General features: G+C 34.4%; 4 protein-coding genes, 1 long non-coding RNA gene and 1 pseudogene across 5 annotated transcripts; 5 read left to right on the forward strand and 1 right to left on the reverse strand.

Moving 5' to 3' along the window:
* The first annotated feature begins 2,610 nt into the window (after positions 1–2,610).
* Positions 2,611–3,295, forward strand: LOC104776984 (uncharacterized). The gene has a single exon (XM_010501165.3). It carries the CDS (start codon positions 2,708–2,710, stop codon positions 3,122–3,124), a length of 417 nt encoding a protein of 138 aa, XP_010499467.2. The 5' UTR covers positions 2,611–2,707; the 3' UTR covers positions 3,125–3,295.
* A 24-nt stretch (positions 3,296–3,319) lies between these two features.
* On the reverse strand, positions 3,320–4,471 carry LOC147928174 (uncharacterized). The gene is made up of 2 exons (XR_015580137.1): positions 4,222–4,471; positions 3,320–3,585 (listed from the first exon to the last, which is right to left on the reverse strand). It is a non-coding gene; the product is annotated as an uncharacterized LOC147928174 (long non-coding RNA).
* Positions 4,472–5,658: 1,187 nt separating this feature from the next.
* On the forward strand, positions 5,659–7,551 carry LOC104741547 (eukaryotic translation initiation factor 4E-3). Its single transcript, XM_010462432.2, has 5 exons — positions 5,659–6,113; positions 6,471–6,636; positions 6,736–6,861; positions 7,104–7,169; positions 7,263–7,551. Exons 1-5 carry the CDS (start codon positions 5,785–5,787, stop codon positions 7,311–7,313), a joined length of 738 nt encoding a protein of 245 aa, XP_010460734.1. The 5' UTR covers positions 5,659–5,784; the 3' UTR covers positions 7,314–7,551.
* Positions 7,552–7,981: 430 nt separating this feature from the next.
* LOC104743609 (thionin-like protein 1) lies at positions 7,982–8,463 on the forward strand (annotated as a pseudogene).
* A 3,654-nt stretch (positions 8,464–12,117) lies between these two features.
* Positions 12,118–14,047, forward strand: LOC104743610 (eukaryotic translation initiation factor 4E-3-like). Its single transcript, XM_087484705.1, has 5 exons — positions 12,118–12,560; positions 12,949–13,114; positions 13,212–13,337; positions 13,579–13,644; positions 13,730–14,047. The coding sequence occupies exons 1-5, from the start codon at positions 12,223–12,225 to the stop codon at positions 13,778–13,780; spliced, it is 747 nt and encodes a 248-aa protein (XP_087340831.1). The 5' UTR covers positions 12,118–12,222; the 3' UTR covers positions 13,781–14,047.
* A 2,362-nt stretch (positions 14,048–16,409) lies between these two features.
* Positions 16,410–18,994, forward strand: LOC104743612 (putative zinc finger CCCH domain-containing protein 10). The gene is made up of 9 exons (XM_087486039.1): positions 16,410–16,424; positions 16,706–16,795; positions 16,873–17,034; positions 17,108–17,296; positions 17,407–17,445; positions 18,129–18,206; positions 18,346–18,567; positions 18,644–18,739; positions 18,860–18,994. Exons 1-9 carry the CDS (start codon positions 16,410–16,412, stop codon positions 18,992–18,994), a joined length of 1,026 nt encoding a protein of 341 aa, XP_087342165.1.
* The last annotated feature ends 172 nt before the right edge of the window (positions 18,995–19,166 follow it).

Genomic DNA, 19,166 nt, shown 5'->3' on the forward strand with positions numbered 1-19,166 from the left:
GTCAAAGTTTGATCCAAAGATTTTCACTTCGGGTTCGGCTCAAACAAGGTATAAATCTTTTAAATTTAGGAAGTTTACGAAGGAACGTCTTGTAGATCTTGATGCGAAAGATGAATGGGGATATCTTGATTTGATTAAGAAAATGGGAATTTCTGCTAGCGTTGAAGGTTTGGCTTCTTATGTGAAGGAGGTTATTGCTGAGTTTTATGCTAATTTACCTGAAAAGCTTCAGCTGATGGTATAGAAGTATTGGTTCGTGGTCACACTTATGATTTTTCTCCAGCTGTCATTAACCGGGTTTTTGATCAGCCACCTTTGTCTGAAGCAGAGACACAAGCTGTTGCAGCTGTTGAATTACTTAGTCTTGAAAAGATTGCTGAAACTTTGAGTGGGGAAGATAATATTTCGTGGGATGAGATGAATCCAAGGGATCTACCAGCTGCATTTGGGGCTTTGTTCAACATTTCAGGTTATAATTGGATACCATCATCTCATAGGAATCATGTGTCTGAGCAGCGGGCTAGACTTGTTTACAAAATCTTCAAAGGGATTCGATTTGATTTTGGGAGAATGGTGTATGATCAGGTGATTGAGTTGACTAAAGTTAAGAAGAATGATTCTCGGTGGTTAGTGTTTCCTAGGACCATCTTTAAGGTTCTTATGTATCAGAAGAAGATAGAGACAATTCAGTCTGAAGTCTTTGACACACCTGTAGCTTATCGGAAAGATGTTCGCACTGGAAAGGCTTATGCTACTAAGTTTCCTGAGTGTCCCAATTTTTATGTTCCACTGGTATCGTCTGAATCACCTCCTGCTGCATCTCCTGGTCAGAATTATATTGATGTTGAGCTTGGGAGCATTCGTATGCCATTAGTAGGACGGAATGATCCGGAGTTGGTCTATGGAGCACTGCTTGATACAGCTCGTGTGCTACAAAATCTTTTTGGAGTTGTGTATCGATTGACTCAGAATCATCCCATGTCAAAGATGATTTGATTGGTTTTTAACCTGTATACTCTTCAAGCAGGGGGAGAAGGATCAGTTTATGGGGGAGTGTCACGTTTGCGGGGGAGCATCAAGTTAGAATGTTTTCTGGTTTTAGCATCAAGTCAGAATATTCGACTAATTTTAGTTCTTTTTGGATGTTTCAATTCTAAAACATTTTGCAGTTTGGTTTGATTGTCTTTTCGGATGCTCTTGCGATTGTTAAGTTTTCAGACTCTTGAAAAAGATTATGTGATAAGTTTAAATTGCTGGAATTGTTGATCTTGGTTGCTTGAAGATGCATAAGGTTAAAAAGGGGGAGATTGAAGATGCATCTATTGACATAAGTGTTGTACTAAAACAAAAGTAGTACAAGATGTGGATCAGCAGGATTAAACCAAAGAGGAAATCTATTAAAGCGGTTAAGAGAAGTCACATGAAGCAAGAAGAAGTTTCCGGAAGAGTAAAGACTTTCTTGTTATAAGGATAAAAGGAAGTTTTACAAAGAAAGATTGTTAATTTCCTAAACTATAAAGAAAAAAGAAATTAACAATTCTAATTAGATTTGGGAATCAGCCTATTGTGTGGCTAAGTTCAATTAGTATAAATAGGGGAGGCTGGATCTTGAGAAAGATCAGCACTTCATAGATTGAGAGATCCTAGCATTGAATCTTAAACTTAGAGAAAGAATAGCTTGAAGATTCAAAGAAGGCTAAGAGCTTAATAGGATTAGAAAATAGAGTCAAGGAGAAACCTTGTAAGAACTTATTTTCTAATAAAAGAGAGTTATTTGAATTTCTGTTCGATATTCTGTGTTAAAAATCCAAACTGTTTAGCTCTTACGTTTTCAATGGTGCAGTATTGTTCTTTCATCGATATACAGTTTCACGGTCCTTTATACACTTGGTATAATAAGCTGAGACAATGGCCTTATTTGCAAGAAGTTAGACAGAGTTCTAGTAAATGATTCTTGGACCATTGAGTATCAACAGTCCTACAGTGTTTTAGAGACTAGTGACTGTTCTGATCATCTAAGATGTCGAATTAAGATTGGTGCTGACACGATTCGACCGCGTAAGCCTTTCAAGTTCACAAACGCCGTAGTGCACGATATGGATTTTCTTGTTGACTAATCTCTTTTTTACTTTTTTTTTTCTTTTTATTATTATTGAATTTCACTATTTTACCAATACGTACGAACATAAATTACCGCCTTGTGTTACTGTGAAGTGATTACCGTATTGGCCAGGCCCACCTTTGTTACTGCTGTTACTCTGGCGAGTTTTACCACCATTGTAGAACCAATGGTTTCAATATAAAAATCCGAGTCAATGCATTAAGCCAACGATAAAATAAAAAATAGTAGACATTGTCCATTTTTTAAAATATATTTGTCAACTACAAATTAAATATCCTATTTTTGATGGTTTAAATTTTAGTTTATAAAACACTAATGTACAGATGATATACAATTAAGAATGTAAGCACTTTTTAAGTAAGAGGACTTTGTCAGTAGTGTAGAGAGAAGACAAAAAGCCTCTGTGAAGATCATCATAATCATGGCTTACCACAAACTTAAGCCAAGTACTCAAAAACGTGAAACCCACCTGCCAAGAATCCAAAATCAAGGCTACAAAAGAGAACCCCACCTGAGGGAGGCAGAGAGCAACACATGCCCTGTTCAGAACTTTGCTTTCGCTTAAAAACATAGCAATAACACAAGATGAGAGCCACGGGATCACTAGTTACGTTTAATCAGAAGATAATGCGGCGTTGCAAGAACCTCCTGATCAGAATCACCAAGAGCTGTCCCAGACGCCATTACCGGCATTTGAAACTCGAGAAAGATTCTTCTTCTTCTTCCTCATCATCATCATCATCTGGGAAGAAAGCCACAAAAGTGTTGGCTTCATTCTTCCTCTCTTTCCAGAAGAAGAAGCAGAAGAAGGAAAAAATGAAGCGACTTAACGAACTCAGGAGTTTCTCGGATGCCGTCAGTGATAGGAAGGCATCAAACACTACTGAATCAAGAACGAAAGTATTCCCATCTAATCTCACGCCGTCTTGGCTCTGTCAAGGTCAAGAAGTCTCACAAGGCCATGATCCACCTAGAGACAGCACAAGCGCATTCCTTCCATGACTCAAGAAGTCCAAAATAACGCACGAGTATCATACGCTTTCAATTTGATTACATGGATGTTGTAGTAGGATATCTCATTGTCGTGGTTGTTAACACTAAGACCCTATTCTGACTGCCTCAGGATGTATTATGAATGCAAATTAAATTCTTTGCAGTGCAAGATTCTAATAAGATTGAAGTGTGATTCAAAAAATCTAATCGGAAAAAACTTTGTATTAGAATCAGAAATGATGATAGTTCAAGAGTACCACTACCAAGCAACTTTCTCCAAACGGAAGAGAAGATAGACACCAAATAATTTTATACATCTATCCTACAAAGCACGGACCAATGGCTTCATTCCCTAACCCAAACCCTGGGTGGAGGGTGGGGGATAACACATCTCAACTCACCGGTTCCAACCAGGTGAATGTCCTTGGATCAGTTCTTGGCAACATCTCATTTCTCAAATGTATGATGACCTATAAAAGATCAGGGGAAAAAAAACGCAAGATATAAAAAAGATTCTCAACTACGAGAATGATTTTAAAGAAGAAAGCAAAACCAAAACAGATATACACAATTTATGCAGTAGATAAGACAAACTGAGAACAAGATTTCCTAATACAACCGTCAAAGCCTAATAGTAGTGACCTTAGATTTAAGCCACACACACAGCATTACTTGGATCACAATTCCAATTAACCACAGCTAAAATTGGGCTTTTGACACAAAGCTTTCGTCATTCGCTAAACAATCACATTTGATATTATTTAAACCTTTAAAAATCAAATTGGTTATCACATTCATCAAAGACTCAAGATTCCTATAAAATTTGCACTCACGGGGCTCCTATTAAATTCACAAAATCAAGCTTCTTGCAGTAATCACAAAACCCCAAAACCTAAAATGAATGGTGTTTTGTATAAAATTATGGAGCTAAAACAACCCAAACAAATCGAGAAGCCTACATTTATAGATAAAAAAACGAACAGAATCAAGAAAAAAAAAAGCAGAGAATTAGGGAAACGCAAGGCAACGCAACCAAAATTGAGAACAGAACCCACAAATCAAACAATAACTCTCTAGTATATATATATATATATAGCAAATCTTACCATTTCCAAGGAATCTCTATACGAGCTTGAAAGAAGTGAAGCCATGGGCGTAAAATAATATGGTAAATAGATTCAGTTTTGGCAAACTAGAAATTAGTCTTAAACCCTAAATGAGAAAGAGAGAGAGAGAGAGAGAGATTTAGAAGAGAGCTTAGGAGAAAGCGAAAGCGCACAGATATCGATGAAAGAGTGATATAGAGTGTTATAGAGAGAGAGAGACTTTGTTGCCGTTACGCGAGTCCAAGACTCCAAGGTGTTTCTTTTGTTTTTTTTTAAGATTCAAACTTCACTGTTTACTTCATCATTACTTTTTTTTTTCTTTTTCAAAGATGTTCTAGAACATACTTTCCCGCTTACTATGTCCGATAACTCCGATCTCATCTCTATATATTACACACACAGTGCATTTAAGTAGTATAGTTAATTAGAAAAAAAAAATAGTATAGTTTTTAACTATTAAAAATGAGGGTGTTATATTACGAAACAGAGGGAATATTAAGTTATTAACTCTTAAAAATGAGGGTGATTAACTAAATGATGTGTTGAGTTCTTTACCAACAACACCTCGTCACCATTTTTAAAAATGCTTAGCTATTAATATATATGAGATAAATTTATGATATAAATATATAATAATATCAAACAATTTTTACATTGTCATGTATTACATTTATTTTAATTAGAAAACATATGGGTTTATGGGGTGTAATTTTTATAACCCGAAAAACAATAATATATGAATTGATATTAGTTTGCTGACATCTTCACATTTTTGTTTGGTGGTGGTGGTAGTGGCTGTTTTCCGTGCATTGGAGGATAAATTGGAAATTTCACATATAGAAAATGATTTGTTGACATCTTCACATTCTTATGTGATAGTGGTGGTAGTGGATGTTTTCCATGTTTTGGAGGATAAAATGGATGTGTCACGCCTGGATATTGGTTTACTAATGCTTTTGCACTTTTGTCTTGTATAGAATGAAATAGCATGAATATGGCCAGATGCAAGAAGAAGCAGAATAACCATCATTTTTATCGGAAAGAAATTGATAATTATTTTCATATTTTTGTTTGTGATTAAAAATGTTTATACGAGATGGAATGTTATATAGAGACGTAAAGTGGAAAGTGAACATTAATTTAGCTTTGATATGGTCATTTAATTGCAATATATATACATTTAATAATTATGTATTATAAAAATAAAAATATTAAATTATTATTTGACTTTAAAAAAGAAAATACATTAAATACATTAAAATAATCTTTTGTGATACGAAGAAAACTTCCTCAAACATTATGTATTCTAATAATGTACAGATGAAGTATATATTAATAACAGTAAAAAAAATTAGTGAATATGACGACAATTTATTCTTTACAGTCTTATAAATCATCGTATTTATGATTACAGTCTTAAATGGGCCTGATGGACCAAAACTGGGCTTTAAACTAAAGAATAAATACCACGGTCTCTCTCCACCGTTCGTCAAACTAGGAACGGACTCGACGGAGCGAAGCGAACGGAAAAGTAACTAACTGGTCGAGTGAGCAAGAGAGAAAATGGTGGTTGAAGATTCTTCAGTATCGACGATGATGGCTGCAGAGAACATCGATCCTAACACCCCGACGAACATCCTTAAAGAGAAGCATGTCCCGGCGATTAAGGCTATCTCCTCCGGCAAAGATGAAGGTCCGTCGAAGGAGAAATCGATTCTTTCCGGTGGGAACTACTACGCGTCGAAGAAATCAACCACCGTAATCCAGAAATCGTACATGTTCCAGAATTCTTGGGCATTTTGGTTCGACACTCCTTCGAAATCGAATCAAGTCACATGGGGAAGCTCTTTGAGATCTTTGTATACATTCTCTTCTATCGAGGAGTTCTGGAGGTCAGATCTCTCTTTCTTGTTTATGAATTTACGGGAGCAAATCTTAGCTAGAGGGAATTGGAATGGATTCATGGATTTGATTGAGTAGAAGCGTTGCTTTCATTGATTTGCTCAAGTTTTGTATTGGAGAATGCTTACACTGGTATCTGTACTTTTTTCTTTACTCAGGAATAATGATCAGGTTCTCATTTATTGTTTCCATCTAACAAGCTAGTTTGGTTTTTGTGTGCCTTATTTTATTCTATGTTAAGGAATCTTATATCTGTGTCATGGATGGATGAGTTTAAAAACATGTTAACTTCTTGTATCAGTTGTATGTGATAAGTTTAAAGGGCTGTTGTTGATTACTTGATGCAGTCTTTACAATAACATTCATCCTCCAACCAAGTGGGTTCCAGGGGCCGATCTCTACTGCTTCAAACATAAGATTGATCCGAAATGGGAAGATCCTACCTGTGCTAATGGAGGCAAATGGACTATGATGTTCCCTAAAGCTACACTAGAATCCAATTGGCTTAACACGGTATTTGTAACTTTCAGGAGTTTATTGTAGTAGTTTTTTCCCCTTGGCCATGCTGCTTGTTGTGATTCATCTTGTGATGTTTGTATATCCTTGTTTTAGTTACTTGCGTTAGTTGGTGAGCAATTTGACCACGGGGATGAGATTTGCGGGGCAGTTTTGAACTTCAGAGCAAGAGGGGACAGGATCTCTATATGGACAAAGAACGCTACAGATGAGGATGCTCAGGTAATATAAAAAAAAACTTGTTCTTGAGGAAACATATATAACATGTAGTTAGTGAACTTCCTTATTTTCCCAAGTTCTTAACCAAAAACTAATGAGGAAAATACACAAGAAGAGAATCTAATCTCGTTCACACAATAACACATACATACATTGGCTTAGTTTTGTAGCAGTTGGGTTTCATCGTTTCAGTAAACTAGGGCCAGGATCATGGTTTTGATATTTTACTGCGGTGTTTGTTGCAGCTAAGCATTGGAAAGCAGTGGAAGGAACTTCTTGGTTACAATGACACAATCGGATTTATAGTTCATGTATCATTTCTGCAACATCTTTGTGTTCTCCTAAAACTAAACTACATTCTCCCTGCAATTGTTGTGACTTGTCCAATTTGTTCTTTTTTTCAGGAGGATGCAAAAACTCTTGGTCGTGATGCTAAAGATCGATATACTGTATGAGATTCACAGTTTCACTTGTCACAGCTTCGCCAGGGGAAAAAGAGAAGACTTCAAATGGAGACACATATGGGAGTATGATCTCTAGTTGCTTCTGATCTTTCTTTACTATTAAAAGATGCACATTTTTAGTTGATTAGTTCTCATTTTCAACCATCAGAGAACTGGTGAAACGGGTTTGTATCAAATGTACATGATTTTCTTAGTGGTATAAAGAAAAAAAGGAAAGTTTCGATATTAATTTTCGTACGTTAATCATTTTATCACAATTACATATTTTCTAACTCATTGTTTTTGTGTTGTGTTATATAATTTATGGTAAAATATTCGATAGAGATTAATTGAGTACAATTATTGCTTCTCTGTATCATTAGATTTGATATGTATTAGAATATTGTTTAATTAACAATTATAGAAATCTAAATCTCATGATTTTATATAGATTTGGCATGATTTTTTTATAACTTCCCTAAAATCATCAAAATCATATTAAAAACTCAAAACGTTAAAAATATATGATTGAATATACTGCTCTAGCTACCAACTTATCACTATAAATAAACCTTAGTTACACAAACAAACAATCACACTTTCAATCAAAAATATTTCTAATATTCTCTGCCAAAAAAAAAAAAAGAACAACAAAAAAAATTCTTTGTACTTTAAAGTAAATGGAGAACAAAAGAATAGCCATTTTAGTGGTGATGATGTTGGTGATGGGGAACATGTTGATCGAGACAGAGGCTGTTTTGTCTTTTAAATTATGTTACGTAGGTTGTCTTGCCGGGTGTGGTATTTTATCGATCGGTTATAGAAAACTTTTCTGTCCTTTTGTGTCATTGTGTGTGTCAAGGAGTGTAAACGTCGTGCACTTTCTATTGAGGCAAAATCAAAAGAAATCAATCATACTGATTATTTCTGCAACCTCGGATGTGCTACCGATCGTTGTGCTTCATCCTCATCAATCGAAGACAAAGGTAAGTTTTTTTTTTTTTTGTCTCTTCTTCAGTTCTTGCATGTATGTCTTCTTAGTTTTCAGTTTACAATACTAATATTATGGTTTGTTGTTTTATATATGGGGCATGCAGATCATGTGGAGAAAGTTTCAGTATGCGTGGATTCATGTTCAGAGACGTGCTCCCACAAGAACTAAAAACCATCCTTTTGATTTTTCTTCTATATTATGAAAATTAGTTTCTAAATTAAACCGATTACACAATTCTTTCCTGAGTTGATACGCTTTGTGTCAGCAAGCCAAATAATAAAACCATCCACATCCAAAGTAAAGAGACTTCGATAATAAAGAAAAGGATGTTTTTTTAATAATAATATTTCGTACACTACTCTAGAGAGGTTTAATATTTATGTATGCATCTGATTATTGTGTTCAACAGATATACACGACCACCCATATTTTTTTTTTAACATAGAGTGCGTGAACGTAAATACTATATTGCATGGAAACTATGTTTAAAATCCGTTTCCCGTTTCCGAAACGTTTCGAAAATGGAAATTCATGTAAACACGTAAACAAGTCACAAAAATACGATTTTTAAATTTTTTTTGTTTAAAAACGTAATAGAAACACGACGAAAACTTTTTTTTAGCTTAGAAACTTAATAAATAAATAAAAGACATAGAAATCATTTGAGAGAAGTCGCGCGCGTGAATCTCACTCTCGGCGATTTCTCTCTCAAAACTCGAGAGTCTTCTGATCACAATCTCATGCACCGACGGCGGGTCTTCAGTCAATTCCGGTGACGATGAGGACCCTACGGCTCATGGTTCTTCATCCGCGACTCTGCATCTTCTCGGCGGCACCATTGGATCAAGATCAAGGGAGTAGTGGAAGGGAGAAGCATCTGCGAGACTCCTATGGTAAGAGCTCTACCGGCGGAGTAGCAACACAGAATGGAAGAAGGAGTTTCACGGCGAGGAACGAGTGAGGAAGATAGTTAGATTTGGGAACCGGAGATTCTGGAGGTTTCGCGGGATTGGTTTCGATAGGAGAGGTAGTCTCTGATCCGGTGAAGCTAAGCCATCGTCGAATGTCCTTTCATCTACTCCCTACTATCTCTCCCTCACGACTGAGCAAGAAGCCTCCTTGACGACGAGGAGCTCGGTTCTCTTCCTCCTCCTAAACACGGCTCTACGGTGGCGGGATGGAAACGGATCTTGAATCACCATCTCCGTTCGGCTAACATCGTCCAGGCTTACCGGAGGTCATGTTCCGGTAAGTATCCGCAGATCTGTTGGACGGCGGCTACAGTGAGTTCTTCGTTTGTAGATTAAGGTTTTCAGAGACCGGTTTAGTTCGGTTTGTGAATCCGGTCGGTTTTGTATCCCATTAGTTTTGTCTGGTTTGATGTATTGGGTCGGACCCTTAGAGGATTTTGTATGGGCCTAATTCGGAAATAACCCATTGGGCATATATTATTAATTGAATACCCTTTAACAAAAAAAAAACATAATAAATAAAATAATTGAAAAATATATATTCATAATACATATATATATATGGCTTATTATAATATTAGACAACACATTAGATGTATCAAAACTACTAAATTCTTGAAATAAATAAAAAAAACCCTAGAAAAATCGTCAGAAGTTTCCGACGAATTTCAGAGGAAGCGGAGGAATTTTCTGACAGATTTCAGAGAATGTGGTTTAAGCCTCGGTAATTCATCAGAAATTTCCGAGGGATTTCCTAGGATACAAGTTTTTTTCCTTAATCTGACCACATTCGTCTTCCCTCGGGCAGCCCTCTGAATTTTCTTACGGATTTTTGAGGAATTGTCCGACAGATTTGCGAGGCTATATTAGTTTCCTTGGTTACCCGTCTGTAATATCGAGACTTATATATATATATATATATATTTAATATATAAGTATACAAATACATACCAAATTATATATATAATTGCTAATTCAAATATTATATGAAAACTTCAAGAGTTAAAATTTATTTCCATGTTTTTTATAGATACATACATATAATTATGAAAATAGAATAAAATACAAAATTAATACAATTTATTCCTCGTCTTCTTTATCCGATGAATATTCAAAATTGTCCGAATCAAAATTATCCTTAAATTCTCCACTCTCTTCCTCATAATCATCGTAAACCTCGTCATCTACAAAGTTGGTGAAATCAATGACAAGATCAATTTCTAGAGAATGGTGAACCGCTCCTATGGTACTCAATGAGTTTTGTTGCATAGGTTCATGTTCACTAACATCGAAAATCCCAACAATCCTTCCTCTAAGATTTACTGACATCACAGTGATCCAAGGATCGTTTGCTTTGGTTGCCTGTGGATATCTAATGTAGCATACTTGATCAGCTTGTGAAGCGAGAATGAATGGATCATAATATCAAAGTTCTCAGTAATCCGTCGGAAATCTCTTAGAAAAAACCAATGATCTTCTGCCCCCCCCCCCCCCCGAAAAGCCGTCAGAATTTTTGTAAATTTTCTGAAGATATTCCGACGACCCGGTTTTCGTCAGAAATTTCCAAGAAATTACAGACGGATTAATAAATTTCCGAGGGTTTTCTGAGAGACGTGTTTTCCTCAGAAATAAAAACATATATAAAGATATAGAGACTTTCTCATCAAATAACTGAAGATTTATTCCTATAAATTATAATTTATTTTGAATTATCTTATGTTTTAACATATGCATTACAAAAATACATGTGTTGAAATTATAAAATCAAACATAAAAAATTACTAATATTCTTAAATTAAAATTTTTTAATCTAAAATAAATTTCATCGTTAGACATTCAGTTTATTAATCACATCTAACTATCTATTTCATTGTAAAACCATAATTCACTTCTTCATGGATTAGAGTTTAAATTTTAATAGCAAAAATAATATGAGCATCATATGAGAGAATATGTATATTAGTTAGTAATTTAAATTTAACAATAAAAATAATCAATAAAAAAAGTCAGTTAACATCCACAAAATTTTTGTAATCCAAAAATATCCTAAATATTATTCTTCTAAATGTCATAATTTCATAAGTAATAATTTGGTCAATTTTAATCAATTAACCAATATTTCATTCCTACAAACTCATTTTTCTATTTTTTATAGGTTTCTCATATTACTACATGCATTAAAAATTTTAAAATAAAACATGTAAAACTATACTAATACACATCATGTATTGAATTTTTTTCTTTTTAAGTTCATTATTCTTTCAAGGTTTTGTGTACTTACGTAAAATAAAATTTTATATTAAAACGATAATACAATTTATATCTGACTAAAATTATGTTAAATAACTTATGTTTTCTTTTTAACATTGTTATTCATTATTTATTGATTAATATACATGCTTAATAAATTAAGTTTTAGCTTACACATGTCAAATTTATTGAGAACACATATATAATATAACGAGCATACAATGGAAAATATATTGATTTTGTTAGTTTTCTTTTTTGATTTAGAATTTTTTTTATATAAAAATATAAATATATAAATTCTGTAAATATAGTTAGTTGTCCTACCACGTTTATGAAAAAAAATTGACATGTGTCAACATCTAATTAATATATTTAACACGTGTTACGATCTTGTTAATAAGTAAATATGACATCGAGCTTTATATAATCAGATAGGCCATATTCAAATAGCACATGCATAGCTCTGCTTTACAATGAAAAAAAAAAGAAAAAATAAGAAAATCCCCGCGCATTTGAATATGGGCCTTTAATGGGCCAAATTTTGAATAGTGAAACAATACTGGAGCTGGGCTTTATATTAAAGACCTCTCTCTGTCTCTCTCTCTCATCTCCGTCTGTAACTGTTAAACAGACTCGACGGAGCGAAGTGAACGGAAAAGTAACTAACTGATCGAGCGAGCGAACGAGCGAGTGAGCAAGAGAGAAAATGGTGGTGGTTGAAGATTCTTCAGTATCGACGATTATGGCCGCAGAGAACATCGATCCTAACACCCCGACGAAACCTCGCCTTAAAGAGAAGCATGTTCCGGCGATTAAGGGGGCTATCTCCGGCGAAGAGGAAGTTCTGTCGAAGGAGAAATCGATCCTTTCCGGTGGGAACGACTACGCGTCGAAGAAATCAACCACCGTAATCAAGAAATCGCACTTGTTCCAGAATTCTTGGGCATTTTGGTTCGATACTCCATCTTCCAAATCGAATCAAGTCACATGGGGAAGCTCTTTGAGATCGTTGTACAAATTCTCTTCTATCGAAGAGTTCTGGAGGTGAGATTGATGTTTAATATTCCCTTTCCGTTGCTATGATCTTTGGTTTCACTGAGAACAAATCTAAGCTGGAGTGAATTTGAGATAGTCTAAGTCAGGACAAGTAGAAATTAAGGGATTCGATAGCTGAGCTCCATGATTCTAATGGTTACGGATGCATTTGTGCCTTTATCTTAGACTTACCTTATAGAACCGTTGCTTCTTGGAGTTTTTCAAGTTTCGTAGTCTTTACTTAGGAATATACTGTATACATTAGAAATATTAATCATCTGTTACCATCTAAGAAGCTAAGTTTGGTTTTTGTACCGAGTTATTTTTCTTCGTTTTAGGTTCCTTATATGTGATGAAGGCATAAGTTTAAAGGGCTGTTCTTGATTACTTGATGCAGTCTTTACAATAACATCCATTCTCCAACCAAGTGGGTTCCTGGGGCAGATCTCTACTGCTTCAAACATAAGATTGAACCAAAATGGGAAGATCCTATCTGTGCTAATGGAGGGAAGTGGACTATGATGTTCCCTAAAGCTACACTAGAATCCAATTGGCTTAACACGGTATTTTGTAACTTTCGGAGGTTCATTATAGTTTTTCCCTTGGCCATGCTGCTTGTTTGATGCATATTGTGATGTTTTTTTGTCTCCTTGTTTTTAGTTACTTGCGTTGGTTGGTGAGCAATTTGATCAAGGAGATGAGATTTGTGGGGCAGTTTTGAACTTCAGGATGAGAGGAGACAAGATCTCTCTGTGGACAAAGAACGCTGCAAATGAGGACGCTCAGGTAAGTCTGTGGAAACACAACATGTAGTTAGCGAATTTTCTGAGGTCTTTAAACAAAAACTAATAGGGAGACTACAGGATAAGAGAATCTGATTCTTCTTATGTTCATTTAAAACACATTTGTTGGTTTAATTTTGTGGCGATGGGGTTTTGTTGTGTCAGTTAACAAAGGGCCTAGATAGGTTCTGTTAATTTGAGGCTTTTCTTTTCGGGCTGATATCTTGTTGGCGGTGTTGTTGCAGCTAAGCATTGGAAAGCAGTGGAAGGAACTTCTTGGCTACGATGAGACAATTGGATTCATAGTTCATGTATTTATGGCCTCTTTGTTATTTCTGCAACATCTTTATGTTCATTTAAACTGCATTATTGTGACTTGTCCAAAATAATTTTCAGGAGGATGCAAAAACTCTTGGTCGTGATGCTAAAGATCGATATACTGTATGAGATTCGTCAGCTTGGCCGGGGGAAAAAGAGAAGACTTCAAAGTTCAAATGGAAAGTCATATGAGAACATGACTTCTAGCTGCGTCTGATCCATCTTTACTGTAAAAAGATGCACAATTAGGATTTGATGTGATCAGCGTTTTCTCACTTTCAGCTATTAGAATTGGTTGTATTAGTTTTATTCATGTACACGATTTCCTAAAAAGCAACTTCGAAATTGAATTCCTTACGTTATCACTTATCAATATTCTAGAAATTGTTTTAGGTATTCTTTGGAACTCACCTATTGGTTATATTTTTTAATAACCGTAACAGAATAGCTGCCGAAAGAAACAAAAAAAAAAAATCTTTAGTACCCGTAAACATTTTCCCGCCTAAAAATAACACATGAAATCTTTTTTTTTTTGTTTTTTTTTGAACAAAAACACATGAAATCATGTGGTGCAAAATTGCAAATAAGAAAAATGTCATTTTAATGCTAAATTTTCAAATTTATGACATATAAACTATGGATTTTGTTTTAGACATTTAAGTGTTGACTGGTTCTCCCGCTACCTCCCGCAAACGCTGCGTTTGCGGGTGGTAGCGGTTGCTAGTGATTGGAACCAATCACACAAACCGCTCCTAATCGCTTCCAACCGCTCCAAACCACTGAATTTCAATAGCTGCTTCCCGCAAGCGTTCGCGGTTGCGGGCGATTGCGGTTGAAATTTTTTTTTTTTTTTTTTTTTTGTAAAAAACTTAAAAGAAATCAATGATAATGAAATTTCTTTTGTTATATTTTCTATCTAACCATTTTACTCACTAAGGATGGGAGAAAATGAAGTACGGATACGATTGCAAAGATTATAAAATAAACAATTAGAAGAAAATAATATTCTAATTAACAATAACCCGGAAAACTTGATGTAAATTTAATGGCACATCGCACATAAGTTCAAAAAAATCTAAATAAATATAATATTTCATCAGAAATTTAAGAAAATAAGATTATTTGTGAAAAATATTAAAACAAATCACCAGTGACTCTTCTCAACTCTCACTTGACCATTCCTACCGACGCAACTACTGACCCACGATCTAAGAAAAAAGAGAAAAGATCTACGATCTAAAGCATATGTTTTGTCATTTATCAAATTACTTGCTTAATTTTTTGGTGAAAATCCAAATGCATAAAGGAATAAATATTTCAAAATGATTTTTTTTTGAATAATTATTATTTTAATAAATTTTAATTATAAATCAAATTTAATAAAAATATTGGTGTTTTTAAACATTTATATATTAGATATCACATTTATTATGTTCCAACCGCTATTGCACCCGCTGGTCAACCAGTCGTAAACCTCCCGCAAACGCACCAATTTTAAACCGCTAAACCTGTCGTTCAAAACACTTAATAACGCTTGAAACCGCAATCGCCCGCTTCTGCAATCTCCCGCAACCGCAATCGCAACAACAACGTTTGAACCAATCAGGCCCTTAAAACATCAATTTTAGATGACTTAAATTTTTAACATTAAATTTGATTGACCAAACAAAAAAACACATAACTTTAAATCCAATAATTAAGCATTGTGTTATTTGGTAGTTAAATATTATTCATTAGTGACAAAACGACTTCAAATGGAAAGTCATATGAGAATATGACTTCTAGCTGCTTCTGATCTATCTTTAGTTTTACTGTAAAAAGAGGCACAATTAGGATTTGATATGATCAGCGTTTTCTCACTTTTTACTGTAAGAATATAGTTTTACTCCTGTACACGATTTCGTAAAAAAGCAACTTCGAAATTGAATTCCTTACGTTATCACTTATCAATATACTAGAAATTGTTTTAGGTATTTTTGGAACTCAGCTATTGGTTATATTTTTTTAATAACCGTAACAGAATAGCTGCCGAAAGAAAAAGGAAAAGAAATCCTTAATACCCGTAAACATTTTCCCGCCTAAAAATAACAAAGAAGAAAAATGTCATTTTAATCTTAAATTTTTGAATTTATGACATTTAAACTATTGATTTTGATTTAGACATTTAAAACATCAATTTTGGTATAAATTTTTGTTCACTTAAATTTTAAAACATTAAATTTGATTGACCAAACAAAAAAATTCACAACTTCAAATCCAATACTGAACATTGTGTTATTTGGGCCTTAAATGTTATTCATTATTGACAAAATGACGTTGTTTGGATAAAATATTTAGTTTAGAAAAATGTCATTTTAAAACATAAACTTTCAAGTTAAAGCCATTTAAACCATATACTTTAATAGATGTCATTTCAAACATCAACTTTCATTAACTAGAGTTTTTTAGACATTAATTCCGTCAACCAAACTAAATTGAACATGACGTTAAGTCTGCTAAGCAAAGCCACACATCAAAATGTTCAAATGTCATTAAATATGCATATACTTGTATTCTGGGACACATCCTATTGATTGTAAATAATCAAGGGATACTTACATTTTTTAAGGAAACCTTTTTATAATTTAAGGTGTTGAATACCAAATATCTTTGTGGACTAAGTTTATAGAGTAAACCATTTTTTGGTTTTATTTCTGGAGAAATAAGCTGAAGAGACGACAAAAGCAGTATACTCTCCGATAACAGAGTTAAGAGATCCATGAAAGAAACAAAGGTATAATACTCTGTTGATCCATATTTCCTCTAACTTGTTTTCTCATTTGATTTACTTAAATTGGTCTTTATAATCATAAGAGAAGTCCATGACAACTTGGCGCAGCGTGTACGTGCTGAAACACGCTTGATGATCTATGTAATCAATGTCTCTTCATATTGGCTCGTCTGAGTCAATCTAGTTTTTTGTTTGTTGTTGACTAAAATAAAATTTTAAAAAAGAGAAGTCCATGATGCCATAAGAATGAGTTGAGAAATATTTCATTTATTTTTGATTATCAGGGACAACCTTCGAAATCGAGACCAAATGAATTTGGAAGTAGATCTGATGAGATAAATGGTAGGAGACATGAAACAAATCCAAAGAAAATGGTAAAGAACCTGAACTATAAACTTATATACTTTGTCTTATTATGATGACACAAGGGTCTCAATAAGATAATTTTCAGGAGAATGAAGACTCGGGTTTTGGAGTAAGCGAAGAGGGTCAGATCGCTGGTGCCGAATATTCAGATGCAGAGTCATACACGAGAGATAATCTGAAGAAAAGAGTAAGTGATGTTGAGATGCAAAGGAGAAGCCATGAAACAGAGTGGATACTATGGCAAATGGTTAAAAAAACTAAGGTCTCACGCAATAAGGCTTTGTTTGCTTACATTTTCTTTTGGATTTTGATACCCTCAGGCTAGAACTGCGGATTTGAGAGAAAGGGAATCCAAAATGATGCTTGATGAAAGAACTCATGGGATATATGAACATGTGTTATCGAGTGCGTATCCAACTCGTCCAGGTGAAAAAGTTTGTGCGTTTTATCAAACACATCGTCTGTGTGGTTATGGAAGCGAGTGTCGTTTCAATCATCCTCCTCTACATGTAAGAAAGAAAATTATCTATTAATTTTGTTGAGTATTATAAATTGCAATTCTCATTGTTCCTTATAGCTTTTCTACATCTTCTTAATTGTATTCCTTTACTACAAACAGGAGCTTTCAAAAATGATTGGTCAGAAGCCGGATTGTAAGGTACACTTTTTGGAATTCTGCTATCATTTCAAATCTGGTTAGTTTGATTGGTTGTTGTGGTATGACTACATTATAAGATGGTGACTTTGTTCTGCCTTGATGCATTTGTTAAATTTGGGCTTCCAAGTAAAAACCAATTGGCAATTAGTGGATTGGCTTTAACCATTTATATATTAATGATAGTCCCTCTAAACTTCCGATGTGGGATCTTAATTAAGACGCCTCCTCAAGATGATAAATCCATCTCGAACCATAATAAAACCCCTTCTTAGGCTCCCTACTTGGGTTAACAAGAGGCATGTACGTATCCATTTTTCTAGGTCCACCAGAATTTGAACCTTGGCTCTGATACCATGTTAAATTTGGGTTTATCTTGGGCTTCCAACTAAAAACCAATTGGCAATTAGTGGATTGACTCTAACTCTTTATATACTAATAATAGTCCCTCTAAATTTCCGATGTGGGACTTGGATTGTATCCGAACAGCATTCCACTTAAGCATAGCGTCTATCTAGCAAAAGTTTTTTTCTAGTTTTGGTAACTTATTTACGTCAAACTGCATAATATATAGTTTTTTTCTAGTTTTGTCTTTGCTTGATTTGAAATATTCACCATTGTTATTTTAATTTTTTGAAATGATGTTTTCCAAACAACTTCTTTTTCTATATGCATTTTGGTCGTAGTTTTTTAAGAGAGGAGCTTGTCGGAAAGGTTCAGATTGTCTATTCTATCACCCAAAGGAAATGGATGTTGGAGAACAGGTAAATTCATCACGAATACTAAATTATTCTTAGCAACGATTTCATGAAATGTGAGATATAGACTAAAATGATTTTCCAAGGCGAGAAGCCATGACCATATTAGTTTTAGTTTAACGTTTTGTTTAAATTTGATTCTTAGGGTAGAACTCCGAGTTTGAAACCTAATGATTCAGAGAGGAGGTACAAAACAAAGTCAACATACTGGCAAGAGAAGAGGGTAAGGAAACAAAACCAGAAGAAAGAAGATTTTGGATTTGGAATTAACGAAGTGGGTCAGTTTCGTGATCACCAAGGCTCTAACAAGGACGCGCAAGGGATTCAGCTACAACAAAGACATAAAGATGTTGAGATGAGGAAGAGGGTAAAGATACTAAGTTCTTACATAGTTATATTGTATTTGTTTGATTATAACGTTTTCTTTTGATTTCGATTCTCAGTCTAGAACTCCGGTTCGGAGAGCCAGTGAATCAAGAGAAAGGTTTGGAGGTAGATCACCAAGACGCCATGAGTTGGGATATTTCAAGTGTGCAAGGGTATAGAAAATGAATAACATGATTGTGATGTTCTCAATTTATCCTACTAATCTCAGTTACTTTATGATCCCGAGTCATTTAACTTAGCTCGTTGCTTTTCCTTCAAAACAAATATGGTAGGATTTTCAAATGAATTGCATCAAAGTTCAAGACAATCTTCAGAAACTAAGTATGGGGAACATCAAGAGGCAGAGGGGAGAGGTTCAAGAAAATTTAAAACAACCGAGGTTTCAGGTAAAAAACCTAAAAATCTAGTTATGTTTCTTTGTTATTTTTTATTGTGAGTTTTTATTTGATTTTATGGTTCGGATCTACTTTTCTAGGACATATCAGATAACTACAATGTAGATGCTCAACAGAATCGGCAAGAAAAAAAGAAAAACATTGAAAACGAGAGAAGAGTAGCTCGTTTGAGAATTGAACAGGT

The sequence above is a fragment of the Camelina sativa genome, chromosome 14, assembly GCF_030686135.1.
Source record: "Camelina sativa cultivar CO46 ecotype springtype chromosome 14, ASM3068613v1".
NCBI classification, from domain to species: Eukaryota; Viridiplantae; Streptophyta; class Magnoliopsida; order Brassicales; family Brassicaceae; genus Camelina; species Camelina sativa.

Coding starts and splice junctions, on each gene's coding strand:
- LOC104743610 (XM_087484705.1), top strand. CDS start 12,223: ATGGTGGTGGTTGAAGATTCTTCAGTATCGACGATTATGGCCGCAGAG. Junction 12,561..12,948: donor TCTATCGAAGAGTTCTGGAG/GTGAGATTGATG, acceptor TACTTGATGCAG/TCTTTACAATAACATCCATT. Junction 13,338..13,578: donor CTGCAAATGAGGACGCTCAG/GTAAGTCTGTGG, acceptor GTGTTGTTGCAG/CTAAGCATTGGAAAGCAGTG.
- LOC104743612 (XM_087486039.1), top strand. Junction 17,035..17,107: donor AGTGGATACTATGGCAAATG/GTTAAAAAAACT, acceptor TGATACCCTCAG/GCTAGAACTGCGGATTTGAG. Junction 18,207..18,345: donor AAATGGATGTTGGAGAACAG/GTAAATTCATCA, acceptor TTTGATTCTTAG/GGTAGAACTCCGAGTTTGAA.
- LOC104741547 (XM_010462432.2), top strand. CDS start 5,785: ATGGTGGTTGAAGATTCTTCAGTATCGACGATGATGGCTGCAGAGAAC. Junction 6,114..6,470: donor TCTATCGAGGAGTTCTGGAG/GTCAGATCTCTC, acceptor TACTTGATGCAG/TCTTTACAATAACATTCATC. Junction 7,170..7,262: donor CAATCGGATTTATAGTTCAT/GTATCATTTCTG, acceptor TCTTTTTTTCAG/GAGGATGCAAAAACTCTTGG.
- LOC104776984 (XM_010501165.3), top strand. CDS start 2,708: ATGAGAGCCACGGGATCACTAGTTACGTTTAATCAGAAGATAATGCGG.